Source organism: Leptodactylus fuscus, chromosome 2 (genome assembly GCF_031893055.1).
Source record: "Leptodactylus fuscus isolate aLepFus1 chromosome 2, aLepFus1.hap2, whole genome shotgun sequence".
NCBI lineage: Eukaryota > Metazoa > Chordata > Amphibia > Anura > Leptodactylidae > Leptodactylus > Leptodactylus fuscus.
This window is the reverse complement of record NC_134266.1, coordinates 88,710,743-88,729,348: the sequence shown is the minus strand read 5'-3', so window position 1 is coordinate 88,729,348 and position 18,606 is coordinate 88,710,743. Positions and strand designations below refer to the sequence as shown.

At 41.1% G+C, this 18,606-nt stretch overlaps 1 protein-coding gene across 1 annotated transcript in view; it reads left to right on the top strand.

The window, feature by feature from the left end:
* Positions 1–16,607, top strand: part of ETNK2 (ethanolamine kinase 2) — a 43,152-nt gene extending 26,545 nt beyond the window's left edge. Inside the window, exons 6-8 of the mRNA XM_075264183.1 lie at positions 7,408–7,568; positions 8,930–9,003; positions 10,375–16,607. Coding sequence (XP_075120284.1) covers positions 7,408–7,568; positions 8,930–9,003; positions 10,375–10,435 — 296 coding nt within the window. The 3' untranslated portion in view covers positions 10,436–16,607. The remainder of the gene's footprint in view (positions 1–7,407; positions 7,569–8,929; positions 9,004–10,374) is intronic.
* The last annotated feature ends 1,999 nt before the right edge of the window (positions 16,608–18,606 follow it).

The following is an 18,606-nucleotide window of genomic DNA, read 5'->3' as shown; positions in this document are numbered from 1 at the left end:
AAGTTGTCTGCTGAGAACAAACATTCCTGGAGTTTTCTCATCTCACCCACCTCAGTAGTCTGGGTGAGATGTACACCCCCTCCATTACCTGATCAGCCTTCGGCTTACAATATATATACTAACATACAATACTAACGGTATCTAACTGGAACCGTCAGTCCTCTGTCAGGAGGAAGGGGATAGAGATAATAGGCAGAAGCTGTTCAGATGGTGATTGTGTAATGGCAGTCAGTAGTGTTATTGAAGATTGTAGGCCTTCCTGAAAAAGTGAGTCTTCAAGGTCTTTTTGAAGTTTGTGATTTTGGGGGACAGTCTAAGGGTGCATGCACACTACGTAACGCCGGGCGTGTATGAGAGCCGTACACGCCGGCGTTACAGCAGACTGCCGAACACTTCCCATTCACTTCAATGGGAGCGCTCGTAACAGCGGCGTTTACGAGCGCTCCCATTGAAGTGAATGGGAAGTGCTCGGCAGCCCTGCTGTAACGCCGGCGTGTACGGCTCTCATACACGCCCGGCGTTACGTAGTGTGAACTTACCCTTATGTGTCGTCATAGTGAGTTCCAATGTATGGGGATGCATGGGAGAAGCCTTCGATGTGGTTGTGTGCAGAGCGGCATAGGAAGTTTGGAGAGGATCAGAGGTTATGTGGGTAGGTGATGGGAGATTTGGTCAGAGATGCATGGAAGGGACAGTTTGTGGATGAGGTTGTATGTCAGCGTTAACATTTTAAATTCTATTCGCTGGGCAATGAGTAGCCAGTAAAGGAACTGGCAGAGAGTTTAGATACAAACAGAGTTGAAAGCAAACAGTCCATGCATGATGTGCAAATATAAAAGGCTTCACTTACATTTATTGATGACTCTCACGGTATAGCCTGAAGACATGTTCATATTCCCGGTAACAGGTGCACGGTAAGTTTTCCCTGGTAGAAAACAAAGTAACTGAAGAAGGATAAAATTTCCAGCACTCTAAAGATCCCGGTTGTAGTTAAAACATAGCTTTTCTTTTCTTAGTCCATAGTGTGCAGGGAGAGATTACAATAAAGCCTACACGTTTCGGGGTTCTATCCCCTTAGCCATGACTAAGATCCCGGTTTTAACTACAACTGGGATCTTCAGAGTGCAGGAACTTTTATCCTTCGTCATTGGCAGAGAGTGGTTGATAAAAAATGGGGATAGAGGTGGCGTAAGTGAGCAGCAGAGTTTAGGGTAGACTGGAGGGGGGGCAAGAGCATTTGCTGAGAGGCTATAAAGAGAAATGTTAAAATAGTCTAAGTGGGAAGTTATGATTATTTCAGGGGTGAGGAAAAAGCAGATTTAATGAATGTTCTTCAGATGGAGATAGCAGAAGTAGTTGAGAGCTTGGATGTGACGCTTGAAGGATAGGGAAGAGTTAAAGGCTACCCCCAGGAAAAGGACGTGTGGGACTGGGGAAAGTGTGGCACTATTAGCTTTGATTGTTGGGTCAGGTAGGAGTGCTGTGCAAGTTAGCAAAAGATGATAAACTATGTTTTCTCCATTTTGAGTTTGAGAAAGTGGGAGGAAAGGAAGGAGGCTATGGCTGCTAGACATTCTGGATAGTAGAAAGAGAGAGATATCTGAGTGTTGTTGGCATCACAGTGGTATTGAAAAACATGGAATTATGGCATTTAGGTTAAGGCTGAGGTTGTAGATAAAGAACAGATGGGATTCCAGGTGCTAAGTCGGAGATGCCAAGGAATGAGAGAGTTTGTAACAAAAAGTGTTGGTTGATTGTGTCGAAGGCAGAGGAAAGATCAAGGCTGAACAAAATGAAAAAAAATGTATCCAACACAAGAAAAATATGAAAAGTATAAAACATAATGTTTAATTTACATAGAATTTTTTTAAAAAAATTGGAAAAAATAAAATTGTATGTAACTTTGCTTACGAGTTTCAAGGCATAAGCCCCTTAGTCATACAGTCCTGTGAAAAAGTTTGGGCACCCCTATTAATCTTAATCATTTTTAGTTCTAAATATTTTGGTATTTGCAACAGCCATTTCAGTTTGATATATCTAATAACTGATGGACACAGTAATATTTCAGGATTGAAATGAGGTTTATTGTACTAACAGAAAATGCGCAATATGCATTAAACCAAAATTTGACCGGTGCAAAAGTATGGGCACCTCAACAGAAAAGTGACATTAATATTTAGTAGATCCTCCTTTTGCAAAGATAACAGCCTCTAGTCGCTTCCTGTAGCTTTTAATCAGTTCCTGGATCCTGGATGAAGGTATTTTGGACCATTTCTTTCTACAAAACAATTCAAGTTCAGTTAAGTTTGATGGTCGCCGAGCATGGACAGCCCGCTCTCAAATGATCTGAAAACAAAGATTGTTCAACATAGTTGTTCAGGGGAAGGATACAAAACGTTGTCTCAGAGATTTAACCTGTCAGTTTCCACTGTGAGGAACATAGTAAGGAAATGGAAGACCACAGGGACAGTTCTTGTTAAGCCCAGAAGTGGCAGGCCAAGAAAAATATCAGAAAGGCAGAGAAGAAGAATGGTGAGAACAGTCAAGGACAATCCACAGACCACCTCCAAAGAGCTGCAGCATCATCTTGCTGCAGATGGTGTCACTGTGCATCAGTCAGCAATACAGCGCACTTTGCACAAGGAGAAGCTGTATGGGAGAGTGATGAGAAAGAAGCCGTTTCTGCACGTACGCCACAAATAGAGTTGCCTGAGGTATGCAAAAGCACATTTGGAGAAGCCAACTTCATTTTGGAAACAAAGATTGAGTTGTTTGGTTATAAAAAAAAGGCATTATGCATGGCGTCCAAAAAGAAACAGCATTCCAAGAAAAACACTTGCTACCCACTGTAAAATTTGGTGGAGGTTCCATCATGCTTTGGGGCTGTGTGGCCAATTCCGGCACCGGGAATCTTGTTAAAGTTGAGGGTCGCATGGATTCCACTCAGTATCAGCAGATTCTTGAGAATAATGTTCAAGAATCAGTGACAAAGTTGAAGTTACGCCGGGGATGGAGATTTCAGCAAGACAATGATCCAAAACACTGCTCCAAATCAACTCAGGCATTCATGCAGAGGAACAATTACAATGTTCTGGAATGGCCATCCCAGTCCCCAGACCTGAATATCATTGAACATCTGTGGGATGATTTGAAGCGGGCTGTCCATGCTCGGCCACCATCTAACTTAACTGAACTTGAATTGTTTGTCCAAAATACCTTTATCCAGGATCCAGGAACTGATTAAAAGCTACAGGAAGCGACTAGAGGCTGTTATCTTTGCAAAAAGAGGATCTACTAAATATTAATGTCACTTTTCTGTTGAGGTGCCCATACTTTTGCACCGGTCAAATTTTGGTTTAATGCATATTGCACATTTTCTGTTAGTACAATAAACCTCATTTCAATCCTGAAATATTACTGTGTCCATCAGTTATTAGATATATCAAACTGAAATGGCTGTTGCAAATACCAAAATATTTAGAACTAAAAATGATTAAGATTAATAGGGGTGCCCAAACTTTTTCATAGGACTGTAGTATGACTTTCATGGTACTTCCTTTTTCACTCTAAATTTGTACTCAAACATTGTATAAAATTATAGACAATTGTGTTTAATCCTTAATGTTATTCCTTTTAAAGATCATTTCATCTTCAACTTTCTTGACTGTTCACAATAACAGTCATTTTCACCAGGGGTGTCGAAACTTTTGCATGCCACTGCCAGTTTTGCATGCTATGTGATAAAGCTACTAATAACCTATAAAAATAAAAAATGCACATAATGTAAATCCAACATAATAAATTCAAAGATTGCATCCTAATCGATCAACAGCCACACTACTGGAAATAACATGGGCCAATGTAAATATGTGTAAATCAAGAGACATATCTGTCTTGTGAACAATAAAATTCGAGGATTGCCCTTAGAACCCCCACAGTTAATACTGCCATAATATCCATACTGGAAGTCAGTTAACCCCACAAACATGGTGGCAACCCACTGCATGGACAGAGATGTGTGAGGAAAACTGGGTGTTTGTGCAGTCACTTGACCAAAGTCGTGTGATCCCTGCAAAATACGAATTCGCGTGAATGGAGATGTATAGAAAGTAGTTGGTGCAATGACCTGACAGAGGTCATGTGACTGAAGAGAACCCATTAAATTCAAATGTAGAACCCACTAGAATAATAATAATAATAATAATAATAATAATAATAATAATATAAATTACAGGATGTACAAGAAATCCTATAAACTACATATTTGGAATTGCAGTTGTAATTTTTTATGCTATACGATTTTGACCCATCATTATTCATAAAATTCGTTGAATTCTTGGCAAATTTACATGCTAGACACCTAAAGGCTCCACATTTGTAGAACCCGTGTGTGTCAAACCATGTGGTATTACCAACAGGGAGCCTTTCTACGAACAAACTAGGATAAATAATTGAGCCTAGGGTTCTGCCACGTCTTGCCACAAACCGACAACCTTCTTGTAAGATAATTATATCATATATAATCATCTGGATAAAGTAGTGGTGAATTTTTGTGAACAATGTTAATAACTAGAGATGAGCGAACAGTAAAATGTTTGAGGTTCAATATACGTTTCGAGTAGCCCCTCAATATTCGACTACTCGAATCGAATATTGAACCCTATTATAGTCTATGGGGGGAAAATGCTCGTTTCAGGGGTAGGCAACATTCAATCAAATTACACTTACCAAGTGCACGAGTGAGGGTCGGGCTGGATCCTCCGAGAAGTCTTCTCCTTGCAGCGTCCCCGCGGCATCTTCCGGCTCTGAATTCACTCTGCCAGGCATCGGGCCTGGGCAGAACCGACTGCGCATGCCCGCACTACAAGCGGACATGCGCAGTCGGCTCTGCCCAGGCCCGATGCCTGGCAAAGTGAATGAAGAGCCGGAAGACGCCGCGGGGAAGCTGCATGCAGAAGACTTCTAAAGGTAGGAGAAGAACCAGCGTTGATTGGCCGACTGTATAGCATTCGGCCAATCAATGCTGGTTCTGCATCGAACTTTTACATTCGAATAGCGAGTGGTACTCGATCGAGTACGAGTATTTCGAATACCGTAGTATTCGATCGAATACCTACTCAATCGAGTACTACTCGCTCATCTCTATTAATAACTTCAAAGTAATCTTTACTATAGGGATGGCAACTGGTGGCATGAATGATGGTATTGTCTGTCTACTTTTTATGGTATAAAGCTGTACATACCATCCCATCCATTGCATCCTCTGTTAAACTCACATCCCAAAAAATTACACTTTTCTCTATACTGAGGGGATATTTAAGGTTAAGCTTAAATTTAGGTATTGTTGCAATATCTGCTGACCTACATTGAGTAGGTCAATGATGTAATGACCATACCATTGGATGTCCTCCAAGAACAGATTCTTGGCTGAATAAATAAGCTCTCCTCCCTCCATGCAATTCTCAGATTTGTAAGAGAAGGGGAAAAGTGCGCCCCCATGAGGGCACTACATACCTGTAAATAGAAAACATTTTTAAACATACAAAATTGTGCTTCAACAGATAGTAACATCAAAGATAAATTCATATAGTATACCTGTACAAGTGATGTGGTAAAGCTACTAATGCAATTTCATGGGTATACTTCAATATAGGGCACATATGTCGCAGGTAACTCAGGTAAAATTAGAAGGCCACTGAAAAGTGTCAAAACTCTCAGAGTTTTTGACGCATTTGCTAGAGACTATAGGGTGTAAAGGGGATTGAAAAATGTTTTTATGTATTTTGGGTAACCCATGAAATATAGGTGTGACAGGGTCGTGTTCTAGAACGCTATAGGTAGACTCGTAACTAAGAATTTTCAGAGCATCATTATAATCCATTTTGTTCAAAATTACCACTTTTCCCCCTTTATCTTCCATTGTGATGATAATACTCTGGTCGACATGTAAGTGTCTACAGGCTCTTCTCTCTCTAAGTGTGAGATTGTCTTCACATCTACCCTGATATGAGATGTCAAATAATATAATTAAATCCCTCTCAACCGTGTGTTGAAGCTGATCCAAGGCAGGACCCTGGAGGCTACTGCGTAGCACACATACTAATCTTTTTTTTTTTTTTTTTTTTTTTATGTAGATTGTGAGCCCCACATAGCTCACAATGTACATTTTTCCCTATCAGTATGTCTTTGGAATATGGGATGGAAATCCATGCAAACACGGGGAGAACATACAAACTCCTTGCAGATGTTTTTTTGCCCTTGGCGGGATTTGAACACCAGGGCTCCAGCTCTGCAAGGCTGCAGTGCTAACCACTCAGCCACCGTGTGGCCCTACTAATCTTCACCTGTCACCTTGGACATATGAGTGGGCTGCATGTACACATTTTTTTTTATAGTTTAAATAAAAGTAGTTCCAGTTTCTGTAGATTGATGGGATCGGAAGACTGACTGTAGTCTATCAAAGAGATAGGAGGATAGTTCAAGGTGAACGTGTTTGTCAAGGACTTTTGAGATATACAGAAGCAGTGAAATAGGGCAACAGTTGACTGGAGAGGTGGGGTCGAGGAAAGGTTTCTTAAAGATGGGTGTGACAGTAACCTGTTTAAAAGCAGAAGGGCAGGTACCCCTGGATAGCGATAGGTTGAAGAGCTGGGAGGACAATATCAAAAAAACGAGAAATAGTAGAGCGCTACTGGTAAAATGTACTCCAGTAATGAATACTAGCAAGAGAGAATGGGATAAAATAGTTCAATCTATTGGTTCAAAAGGACATAAAAGGCTACACGTTTCGACACCGGGTGGGCGTCTTCATCAGGACACTATATAAATATACAAATACACAAGCAAACAACAAAATTACAGTCAGTAATAGAAAACAAAAAAACAAAAAGTGATAATGATAACATAAACGTGTCAGCAGTGTATTACGCTACTACTGGCTAGTAAACTTATAGTAAGTTTATACTTAGAAACTTAGTAATAAAAAAACTACAGTGCCCAGGAAGATGCATAATAGGTCAGTGCTATATAAGCATCTATGTAACCATCCTAACAGATGGAGCGCACACACTGCATAATTCATTTCTGTTAAGCAGACAGTCATAGGCTGCTCATTATAGGACTGCAGACTATGGCCACTGTAGGCTGAAAATATAATGGAGGTATGAGGGGGGTGCAGGTCTTAAAAGAGAGGTCACATAAGAGGTGGCTGAAGTTGCAGTTTCAGTGCAGATACTGTATTGGTATGGTTACTGAAGTTTAACACAAAATAATAGCATTTTGGAGAAGCATGTTAAGCCATAAACTAGTCTGAGATGTTAAGGAGTTACACTGCAATGTATAGTTGTAAAGGCAGTATTGTATTCGATGTAAAATAGATAATAGTTATACTTCTGCCTGCATTTCTAGGAGTGAGAGAGCCAGATTACCGATTGCTTCCTGACAGAGAGACTCAACTGGAATGGTTAAGGCATTACTTGGGTGCCTGCAGAAGGCTGAAGGGAGAAGAGGGAGATCCGCATGACAAAGAAGTGGAGGATCTTTACATTCAAGTTGACCAATTTGCACTGGTGAGTAAGTTCTAGCCTAGCCATGAACGTGACTGTTTGATGAGAAGAGACAAACCAGTTACGGGCCAAAAACACAGACCTAAATCATACAGCGCAGCTGCAATACTAAAGATAATACTTCACAGTACAAGCCCAATGCCAGGAATTGTATCAGCAAAAAGCAAATATTAGTGTTGTGCCATAATGTGGCAAAATGTAATAAAACAGGGGCAACATGGTGGCTCAGTGGTTAGCACTGGAGCCTTGCAGTGCTGGAGTCCTGGGTTCAAATCCTGCCAGGAACAACATCTGTAAGGAGTTTGTATGTTCTCCCTGTGTTTGCATGGATTTCCTCCCATCCTACAAAGACATGAGAGGAAATCTTTCTTTGAAAGTGTTGCGGGAAAAACCATAATGTGTTGCTGCTCTGGTTTTTCCTGCATCGCTCCTTTGCTGTGGCCCTCTACATGGATCCTTGGCCTAAAGATGAAAATAACTGGTGATCTCTACTATGCCACTATTTTCTGACATATTTAAATGGTTCTCCAGGGACAAACAAAGTTTATTTTGTATAACTATGAAAACTCCAATGTTCTCAGGATATCAGAGTGCAGGTCTACCCTACCAGTAGCCAGTAGCCAGTAGCAAAGCTTTATGGTTTTTCATGCTGCAGTTTTCACAGAAAGTTTGCAGAGGTTTCAAATGTGGACTATCTGGTTCAATTATACCTAAAGGGAAACCGCCAGCGTTTCCGTAGGTATAATTGACATGCTACGATTTTCAAAACATGGGGACCCAACCTCAAAGACCGAGAATAAAGCTAGCTTAGTTTATGAACTGAAACAGATAGACAGCTACACTCTTCATGTACATTAGTGAGCACTTACTGACACACAGAGGGGAAGCAGTTTTGGTGCGGCTTTTCTATTTACATTTATCAAATTAGGGGCCGTTCACACTACCGTCATGGTCCGACAGGGAGTGTCCGCTGCTAATGTCCGTTCAAAATCTTGCACGGACATTAGGTGCGGACACTAACTGTGTCCGTGACATTTTTCACATGTTGGGTTTTGCTGTCCACTTGAAAAGTCGGACATCTTTAGGAACGGACAGTTAAGGACAGAGACGGACTGTAAAAGAAGGCACCCGATCGCCATTTAAATGAATGAAAAATGTCACGGACACAGCTAGTGTCCGCTGCTAATGTCCATGCGAGATTTTGAACAGACATTAGCAGTGGACACTACGTGTCTGACAATGACGGTAGTCTGAACACTCCCTTAATCATATTTACAAAATATTCTTTTTGGTCCATGGACAACTTCTTTACAGTTTGTGAACACAATGTATCACCATTTGTAATCAATCCATTTTTTTTCCAGGCATCACACTACTTCTGGGGTCTATGGGCTCTCATTCAGCACAGATTTTCAGACATTGACTTTAACTTTGCACAGTAAGTGTCAATGCACTAAAAAATGCATTACAAAAAAACTTAAGATACATAGAGTTTGCACAACATAAACTTTGACTGTAATATGATGCTCAAATGTATTGTTATTCTCAATAAACAGTACTCTAAGGGTAAGTGCACACAGGGTTTTTTGGATCGGAACCTGAGGCGGAGGTCGCTGCGGTTCCGGGTAGCTGCGGCTGAAAGCCGGTGCACTGCATCGGCATCCAGCCGCGCACTCTGCTCCGGATTAGGCCCAATGAATGGGCCTAGTCTGGAGGAGGGAGTGTCTTCAGGCAGAATCGTGAGACGACTCGGCCTGAAGAATGAACATCTTGCTTCTTTTTTCCGGGAGCCGGAAGAAATGGCTCCCGGAAAAAAGACCTGAGCGGCTCCCATTGATTTCAATGGAACCCGTCTTTTTAGTCAGGGTTTTGAGATGGATAAGGCCTCAAAACCCTGACCAAAAAACTCTGTGAACTTACTCTATATTATTGCTTGGTATGTTAATGTTAACAAATGCAACTTGTCAAATATATATAGATTTAGTAAAATATTACCTATACATCCAACAATCTAAACAAGTAGGCTAAATTCCATTTTCTAAAGTGCTTGAACTGTACACAGTGTAGTAAGAAAAATTAATGGTCTCTTCACAATTGCATTACTAATTTTGGGGGGCTTTTGATATTTTTGAAAGCAAGAATATTTTATTCTGCAGTGCCATTCTTACTGACAAAAATACGGAAACTTTAATGGAAACACAACAGGCCTTATTAAAGGCATTGGGATCTGTCAGAATTTGCAAATAGCCATCTGAAAATGGATTTGCCACAGTCCTGATGCCATTCAACCAATATGTGCTTTCCTGAGAATGCTTTTTTTGGGAGCAAGTAGACATAGTCCTCAGTAATGCTACGGGGGATACCTATTCATAATAAACCATATATTTGACCTTTATCCCAATCATCTAAGGGCCCTTTCACACGGCGTAAGTGCTCGGCTCATTCCGAGCCGTACACGTGAGCGCTTCTAAACACTTCCCATTCACTTCAATGGGAGCAGAGCCGGCTTTACGCGCGCTCCCATTGAAGTGAATGGGAAGTGTTTAGAAGCGCCCGTGTGTACGGCTCGGAATGAGCCGAGCACTTTCGCCGTGTGAAGGGGCCCTAAGACTGGCACAGTTTCTTATAGAATTGACTGGCTGTAGTCTCCAATTCCAGAATATGTTCTCTACCTATACATTGTAGCAAGCGACTGCAGTTCATGACCATTATTACATTGTTGCTGTCTTATATTTTGTTCGACTTCCTTCTTTTTACTATTCTAGAGGTTTTATTAGTAGTTGAGTCATTTTCTTTTCTTTTTTATCAGGTATGCTATGTTACGGTTCCAACAATACTTTCGTGTAAAGCCACAGTGGAATGGGAAGTAAAGACCGATCACTGGAAACTAAAGCAAAAACTGGATGTCCTGGAAAGTCTACAATGCGCTCCCCACGTAAACACTAACAGTGGATCAATGACACTATATTGGCTAATAATTGGAGGGTCCACCATAGAAATGCTGCTCAGTTTTGCAAACGTAACATAAGTATAATACGATTCTTAGAACAATTACATTCACGATAGAACTGTATACATTCTATTGTAGGTTACAAGTGAAATGTAGCTTTTTTTTTTTTTTTTTTTTAGAAAGGAGTGTTCACTGAAAAGCTGGCCATGCCAAAGGCAACTTGGTCCCAATGTGATATTTCTGCTATTGTGACACTCATTCTTAGGAGAACCTACACAAAAGCATATTTCACAAAAAAATTTACAAATTTTCCATGGAATACCATTCACATGATTGGAAATGTGGTATCTTATTGCTATCCAACTTGGATTTTTCTTGAACATTAGTGAACTTGGCCTTTTAAAAGGATCTGTCTGTAACTGCGCTACCGGGCTTAAGGAAAGCATAATATAGGGACAATGAACCCAAACAGAACAGAAAAAAAATATTGTTCCATTTGGATAATAGGAACTGTCAAAGAGTATGACTGAGATGAATCCGGTGTATTCATTATGAAAGCTCTTCCACATCTTGTGACCACTGAAGGCACTTGTGAGAGTTAGGGCTAGTTCACACGGGGCAAGAAGGCGCGGATCTTGACACGGAATCCGCCTCAAAATCCGCCCCCTCACAATAGAGGTCTATGTAGACCACTAACGTTCTTTCTTCCGCTAGCGGTTTGTTCCCACTATCGGAAAAAAGAGGCGGGCTGACATTTCTTCAGGTGGATTCCGCGGCTGATTCAGCTGCGGTGTCCATCTCACAACAGCACCCTATGGACTAGGCCCATTCATTTGGGCCTAATCCGGAGTGGAAAGCCACGATGGAATGTGTTCATGCGGAACCCCGTGAGAACTAGCCCTTAGGGCAGGAGAACGCTCCTCTTATGAATACAACAAGTTTTACATTTTTTTTGTGTTGTTTGGAATAACGGGAGAATAGACTTTCACATATGGTGCTACATAGTATAGTGACAGTCCTTCTTTAAAGAATACACATAAAGATAAAATCTATTATTATTAAGCAATGATTATGTATAGAAGCCATTTACACTTAGGGCTTATTCCCGCATCCGTGATTCATGGTCACATATGTGTTCTCTATGGACAGCACAATCCTAGTATTTTTATGGATGTATTTTGTCCACGTTTGAGCCGCTTTTTTGCAAAACAGACTGAAAAAGTCTTCAGAGGAGCAAACATCCACTTAAAATCAATAGACCCGCGTGCTGTCCAAAGAAAGCACGGACAGCAGACATTTGTAAACGGCGGATGTGTGAATAGCTGTAATTTTTTAAACTATAAGCCACAACACCAAACAACCAAGTATAAAAGTAAAGAATATATTACCCTCCTTCCAATATATCCTGGAATACCAGCTCACTGTCTGCTTATTGTTCCATTGGACAATATATTGCCACCTCCTAACAAAACCTACACCATTATGCTGAAACTAACTCCTAATTTTACTCTAGACCACGATGTTACATCCCCCTAATATACTCTCTATCACATGGTATATGAATACATCTTCCTCTCTAAGGCTGGATGAACAACAGTGGCGCAGGAAAGCCTTGAAAAACATCCTTTTTTCTTGTACCTGAGGCGCACCCGTTTTCATGGATCCCCCTTACATCTCAGTGTATGGAGGGATCCGTGAAAACGGCTGAAAATAGGACATGGCCTTTATTTTGACAGGCCACAGACTGTCATGAGAATAGCTCCCATTCACTACCCATTCACTCCCATTCAAAAAAAACACATTGCAATCTAAGTTCACATGTTGCAGAAAAGCCATATTTTTCTGTTGCAGATTTTGCAGATATTTTTACCCTAAACCAAAAGCAGAACACAGAAATATAAGTGCTCCCTTTATATTTTCCATGACGAACTTAGCTCTAAAAATGCAGTTTTTCCACAGTGTCTAGCCTCAGCTGAAACCAGCAAAAAGGATCTAGTCCCCTAGACCCCCCTAAGTAGGGCTATTAACCCCTCCACTACAATACATGAAAATGGAGGCTCTGTTTACATTCAGTGAGCCTCAAATAATATTAAATGGACAAAGCTAAGTGGGCCCATTACAAGGCTCTATCTGCATTGTGATTTCTTACAATGTAGAAGTCCATTCATATACTCATCAAGCTTATATAGCTCAATGTGGAGGGTGCAGGACTGTCACAGTATATCTGTAGAATTATACTATAATACTTGAGGACATGCTTGTCAGTAATCCGAAGAGGCCTTTTCCATTTTCAAGACCTTACCTGCCTAATATATGTGTTGACTGCTGAGCAGTATTACTTGCTATCCTTGATAACTGTTAGTAAGTAGAGATGAGCGAATACTGTTCGGATCAGCCGATCCGAAGAGCACGCACCCATAGAAATGAATGGAAGCACCTGTGACGCCGGCTGGCCGCCAGCAAAGTCAGCGTCACAGGTGCTTCCATTCATTTCTATGGGAGCGTGCTGTTCGGATCGGCTGATCCGAACAGTGTTCGCTCATCTCTATTAGTAAGTAGTCACCAAATGTCTGAAGCTGGTCCTGGGACTCTGAGTGGTCTGTGCTTGAAATGATCTTTTCAGTATTAGGCTAAGGCCCCACGTTTTTTTCTGCAGCGCTTTTCACCGAACGTTCGCAGAGTTTTCCTTTCTTTCTCTATTACACCTATACGGAAAATGCCGGTGTTTTTGAAATTGCAGCATTTCCTCTGTGGATATTTTTTTTGCAATGTGTTGATAGGATTAGCCAGAATCCCATCCACTTTGCAGGTACTGTAAAATGCCACACTTTTTGTGCTGCGATCTGCTATGGCCAAACCTTGGCATTTACACTACATGGGGCCCCTGCCTTATACAGCTTCTTGTAGCAAGTTCCTTTTAGGAATGCATGTATATTAAAGATCCAAAATAATTCAGTGTTTTAATTGAAAAAAAAAAAAAAAAGTTTCCAATACATTTCAATGGTTTTGTTTGTTTTTTACTTGTTTTTTTATGTGCATGCTTATACTTTTTTTGCATGGATATAATTTTTAACCCATAGAAGCATGTTCCATTTTATATGATCTATATTTCTGCAACATTTCAAAACCAGCAATACAGATATAGATACAATACGAAAACAAAGTCTGATTAAATTGTAAAAAAGAACTATCCATATCAGGCAGCCATTTGTGAACTGTATTGTCAAATAACTCTATAATTTACTGCAATCTGTAGTGTCGTAGATTCATATCCACTGAGACAGCGCCATGCAAAATATCCTTACATGGTCAATTGTTAACTCCCTTTTAATAATAATATGAAGATTTTTTTCCCAATTTCTATAGCCTGCTTTTATATAACCAGAACCTAAAGTGTTGCCAGTTGTAAAACACAAGTGCTAAAAATGAGATCTCTAAGGGTGCACTCACACAGAGTTTTTTGGCGCTGATTTTGACTTTAATGGGTTCCTTTTTTCATTGAAGTCAATGGGAGGCTTTTTATCTATGTGGATTCTGACGCAGATTCAGCATCAAAATCAGCACCGAAAACTATGCATGAATGGACCCTAAGGCCGGGACCCCAAGGAAAAATCGCGGCGTTGTACAGTGCTGGCAAAGTGGATGGGATTCATGCGAATCCCATCCCTACTTTGCGGAAAAGATTGCAGCGCGAACACGTTGCGTTGCGGCTTTGCAAATCGCAGCATGTCAATTATATTTACGGAAACGCCGGCGGCTTTCCCGTAGATATAATGTAAAAGACAGTCTGCGGAGGAAAACTCTGTGAACTTTCTCTTCAAAGCGCTGCAGAAAGAACCGCAATGCGATCACGCAGCGGTTCTTCCCGCAGCGCTTTATCACTGTGTTTACGGCCTGTGGGGTCTTAGCCTAAGGTTGTAGCTGTACACAAGTGTAGAAGAATGAATATGTGTGTAGAACTGTAGATAACCTGCCACTAGTATTGTTCTGCACGCTCAGCTTGGGGACCACAGTTTTAGTGCTTGGATTTTGCAAACTGAGCAATTTTGGTAACAGTAGAAAACAGAAGGCCCCATGTTGCAGAAAAGCAGCTGTTTTTGCTGCAGATTTTGCTGCTTTTTTTTTTAGCCAAAATCAGGAGTGGATTGAGCAGAAGGGAGAAGTATAAGGGCTAGTTCACGCAGTGGAATACTTTTCCGCAGTATGATTTCTCCATGCGGCTAGCTGCATCAGGATACCGATGCAGTGCATCGGCATCCCGCTCCTGATTAGGCCCAACTGAATGGGCCTAATCGGGAGTGAGTCTCGCATTGCTGAGTCAGCTGCAGAATCCACAGGAAGATAGGGCATGTTGCTTCTTTTTCCTGCTAATTGAGAAAAATCACTAGTGGGAAAAAAAGCTAGTGACTCCCATTGAAATGAATGGAAGCCTTTTTTGCAGGCAGATTTTGAGGTGCTTTCCGTGTCAAAATCCACCTGCAAAAAACTCTGTGTGAACATACCCTAAGTGTTTGCTATATATTTCCCATTTCCCAGCAAAATCTGTAGCAAAAAAAGCTGCTTTTCTCCAACATGGGGCCTTCTGTTTTCTACTGTTAACAAATATGCTCATGCATTCAAGTCTATCACTTTGTAAAATTCAAGCGCAAAAATTGTGGCCCCCAAGTTGCGGGTGCAGTACAATACTAGGGGCATGTTGTTTACAATTCTTTGGTTTTTCCTGCACCTTTTCACAGAAAGTCCACAAAGTTTTCCTCTGCAGACCTTCTGCTTCTATTATACCTATACGGAAAGCGTTTTTGAAATCGCAGCATTTTTCTCTGCACTTTACAGATACTGTAACATGCTGCACATGTACACAATGTGGGTCTCTAGCCTTAGGCTGAAGCCCCACACTGCGGAAACGCAGCTTTTTTTGTTGCAGATTTTGTAGCGTTTTTTTGAGCCAAAGTCAGGAGTGGATTGGGCAGAAGAGATAAGTATAAGTAACTTCCTTATATCTCCCATTCCTCTTGTAGCCGCTCCTGGCTTTGGCTCAAAAAACCGCAGCAAAATCTGCAACAAAAAAAGCTGCGTTTCCGCATAGTCGAGCCTCAGCCTTAAGGAGTTTTCCAGGAAAAGGGAAAAAACGTAAAGGGCAGCCAGTTGATTAAAATGAAAACTGGAGTGATGCGCACCTCTTCTTTCCCCCTCCAGCAACAGGTCTCCAGTGGTCTGTTCTGGTCTCCTTTTACAGCACTTCTGAGATGATGTAAATGGCCCCTCACGTGACTGTTACATCCAGTCACTGGCCTCAGAGGTTACATGTGGCAGTCGATTATGTGAACGCTGCAAAGGTTTGGGCGCAGTAGAGATGATATGACCGACTACTGCTAGTCACCACAGAGGACAGTGATTCTCTGCAGTGGCCATACGAGGGCCCATTCACATCATCTCTTAAACTCCGGAATGGGAGACTGGAAAAGAATACCAGAGGCCCACTGCTGGAACAAATGGGAAAGAAGTGGTGAGTATCTCTTCATTAGTTTTGTACAGAAAACAGTATGTGCCTAAATGGAAGCTTATTTTGTATGATTTTGCTAAAGCAACTTACCTCCCAATTTTCAGAGGACAGAAAGATAAACAAGTTCTGCAGTGCACGCAGCTAACACAGCATAATGTCACCTAAATGCTCTTACACAGTATAATGCCCACCTTATGCTCCCACTTGTGGCCCCGACACATTATAATTCCTGCTTAGGCTTCACACAATAAAGTGCAAAAGAAGGTAATACTCACCCCACCCCATTCCCCTGGAGGTTCATAGGTGTTTGCTCTCAGCTGGTTGGAGCGTCTGTTGTGATGACGTCACTACATCACGCCAGTCTACGTCCAAGCCACCAAGAGCAGCGATAGGGGGGAATCATGGTGCAGTGAGATGACGACTTCCTGCTTGGTCATTGTATTCAAACCTATCTGTCTCTGAATTTGGGACAGTGGCACAGCGCCCAACATCTGGGACTATCCCACTGAATCTGGTAAAGTTGGGAGTTATGATTGTAATTAAACAGGAACAAAAACATTAACTAAGTCTAACAACTGCGTTGTGATAAAGGTGAAATCTAATAAATTTAATAATAAAAAATGTATCTGAGGCCTGATTTTTATTAAGGGTGGTATATAAGTGTGCTCGTACACATGGAAGTGAGTGTAAATCGAGAGAATTCAATTGTGGTGGAATGTGTGCTAATATAGAATACTAAAGAAAGTACCAGCAGTGCACGAGTATAAAGTGTGGGTCTAAAGGGTCCCGCCAAAGTCAGGGAGATAACCTGGCTCCTGCAGCGCCTCTTCAAGAGTTATGACTGAACAATTCAATGTATCTAAAGTGGTGGAAAAGTAAAATGAGGAAGTTGCTCATCCAGCTTTCAGTTGTCATCCATCCAAGGCGCTTTGGCCCTGATAGTTAATGTAAGCAACCATTGCACTTGTAGGATTATGCAGTGAAGTGCACAACCTGCTACTGGAAGAAGAAAAACAGCAAATCCTGGAGACTGTGCCACACAGTAGTCCAATTTTCCATTTGTGGAACAGAGGCCATGTTTGTGGCAATATTATAGTGGTGTGTCTGTGTGAACTGAAGTAAATAATGTTATAGATGTTTACAGATATATATGGTGGCAGTGAAGTGGCTGGTTTGCTGGATTGTAAAGTAGCGAGCAGGGTCCACTCCATATAGCAGGGCAGTCCAGGGTTTGGGCTGCTTAACCACTTAAGGACCGGGCTTCATTTATCAAAACATGTCACTTTGTATGGCAATACCTTTGAGAGCCTTTAACATAAACAAGTGATTTTGAGATTGTTTTTTCGTGACACATTGTACTTCATGTTAGTGGTAAACATTGATCAATGTTTTTGCATTTATTTATTAAAGAAAATAAGAAATTTGGGAAAAAAAATTGCAATTTTTGAAACGTGAAATGCTCTGTCTCAGAATGGAAAGAGCGCTATTTGGCTTTTGGAGGGCAGATTTTGCTGGAATAGTTTTCAGGTGCCATGATGCATTTGCAGAGCCCCTAAAGTACCAATAAAATGGAAACACTCCAAAACTGACCCTTTTTAGAAACTATACCCCTCAAGGAATTTCTCAAGGTATTATTTTGAGAATAAATGAATGTGGAAAGTGAAATTTGAAATTTTTATAGAAATCTGTCACTTCACTGCACCCACTTTATGTCATCAGAGACACGCACTTCTAAAACTATTAAGGGGTCTTTTTTGGGCAGAAAAAAGTTGTGTATATGGGTGTAAACTGTTGCTTGGGTGCACAGCAGGGCTCAAAAGTGAATGAGCACTGCACTTTTTAGCTTTTGGAGTACAGATTTAGAGGGACATTCTGGACACAATCTTGTTTTTGCAGAGCCCTCTAGGTGCCAGTAAATTGGATTTACCTAAGAAGTGACCCCAATTTGTAGTACAATATTAGGGACTCTGTAAACTTTACATGATGTCTAAAAACCAACATTTGCAATCCAAAAGCACCTAGTGCTCCTTCATATGCCCTGCTGTTTGCCCAAATAACAATTTATACCCACATGTATGACACTGGTGTACCCAGGATAATGTATTTAATACCATATGTGGGTATAAACTGCTGTTTGGGCACAGCTAGGAAGGAGCGCTATTTTGGTTTTTGGACATGCCACTTTTGCAGAGTCGCTGAATTGCCAGTAAAGTGGAATCTGTAGACATGTGACCCCATGTTACCCAATTTTGGATACTATACCCCTCAAGAGGTTTATGAAGTTGAGAGTTGCATTAATTTAATTTCCAGAAATAAATGTGCAGCTGAAAAATGAAAATTGCAATTTTTCCATAGATGCACCATTTCAGTGCTCTATATGTTGCACCCAGCTTGTCTCAGCAGAGACACAAACTCCAAAAACTGGGAAGCAGGTATCCTGGGCACAGCAGGTTTTGGAGCCCTCCATCTCTGATACAAACCGGGCACAACAAATTACGCACTGAAATTACGTATCCCTGGAAAAATTAACATTTTCTTCTATCATTATCATCTGTGTATTCATTTCTGGAAAATAAATTATAGAAACA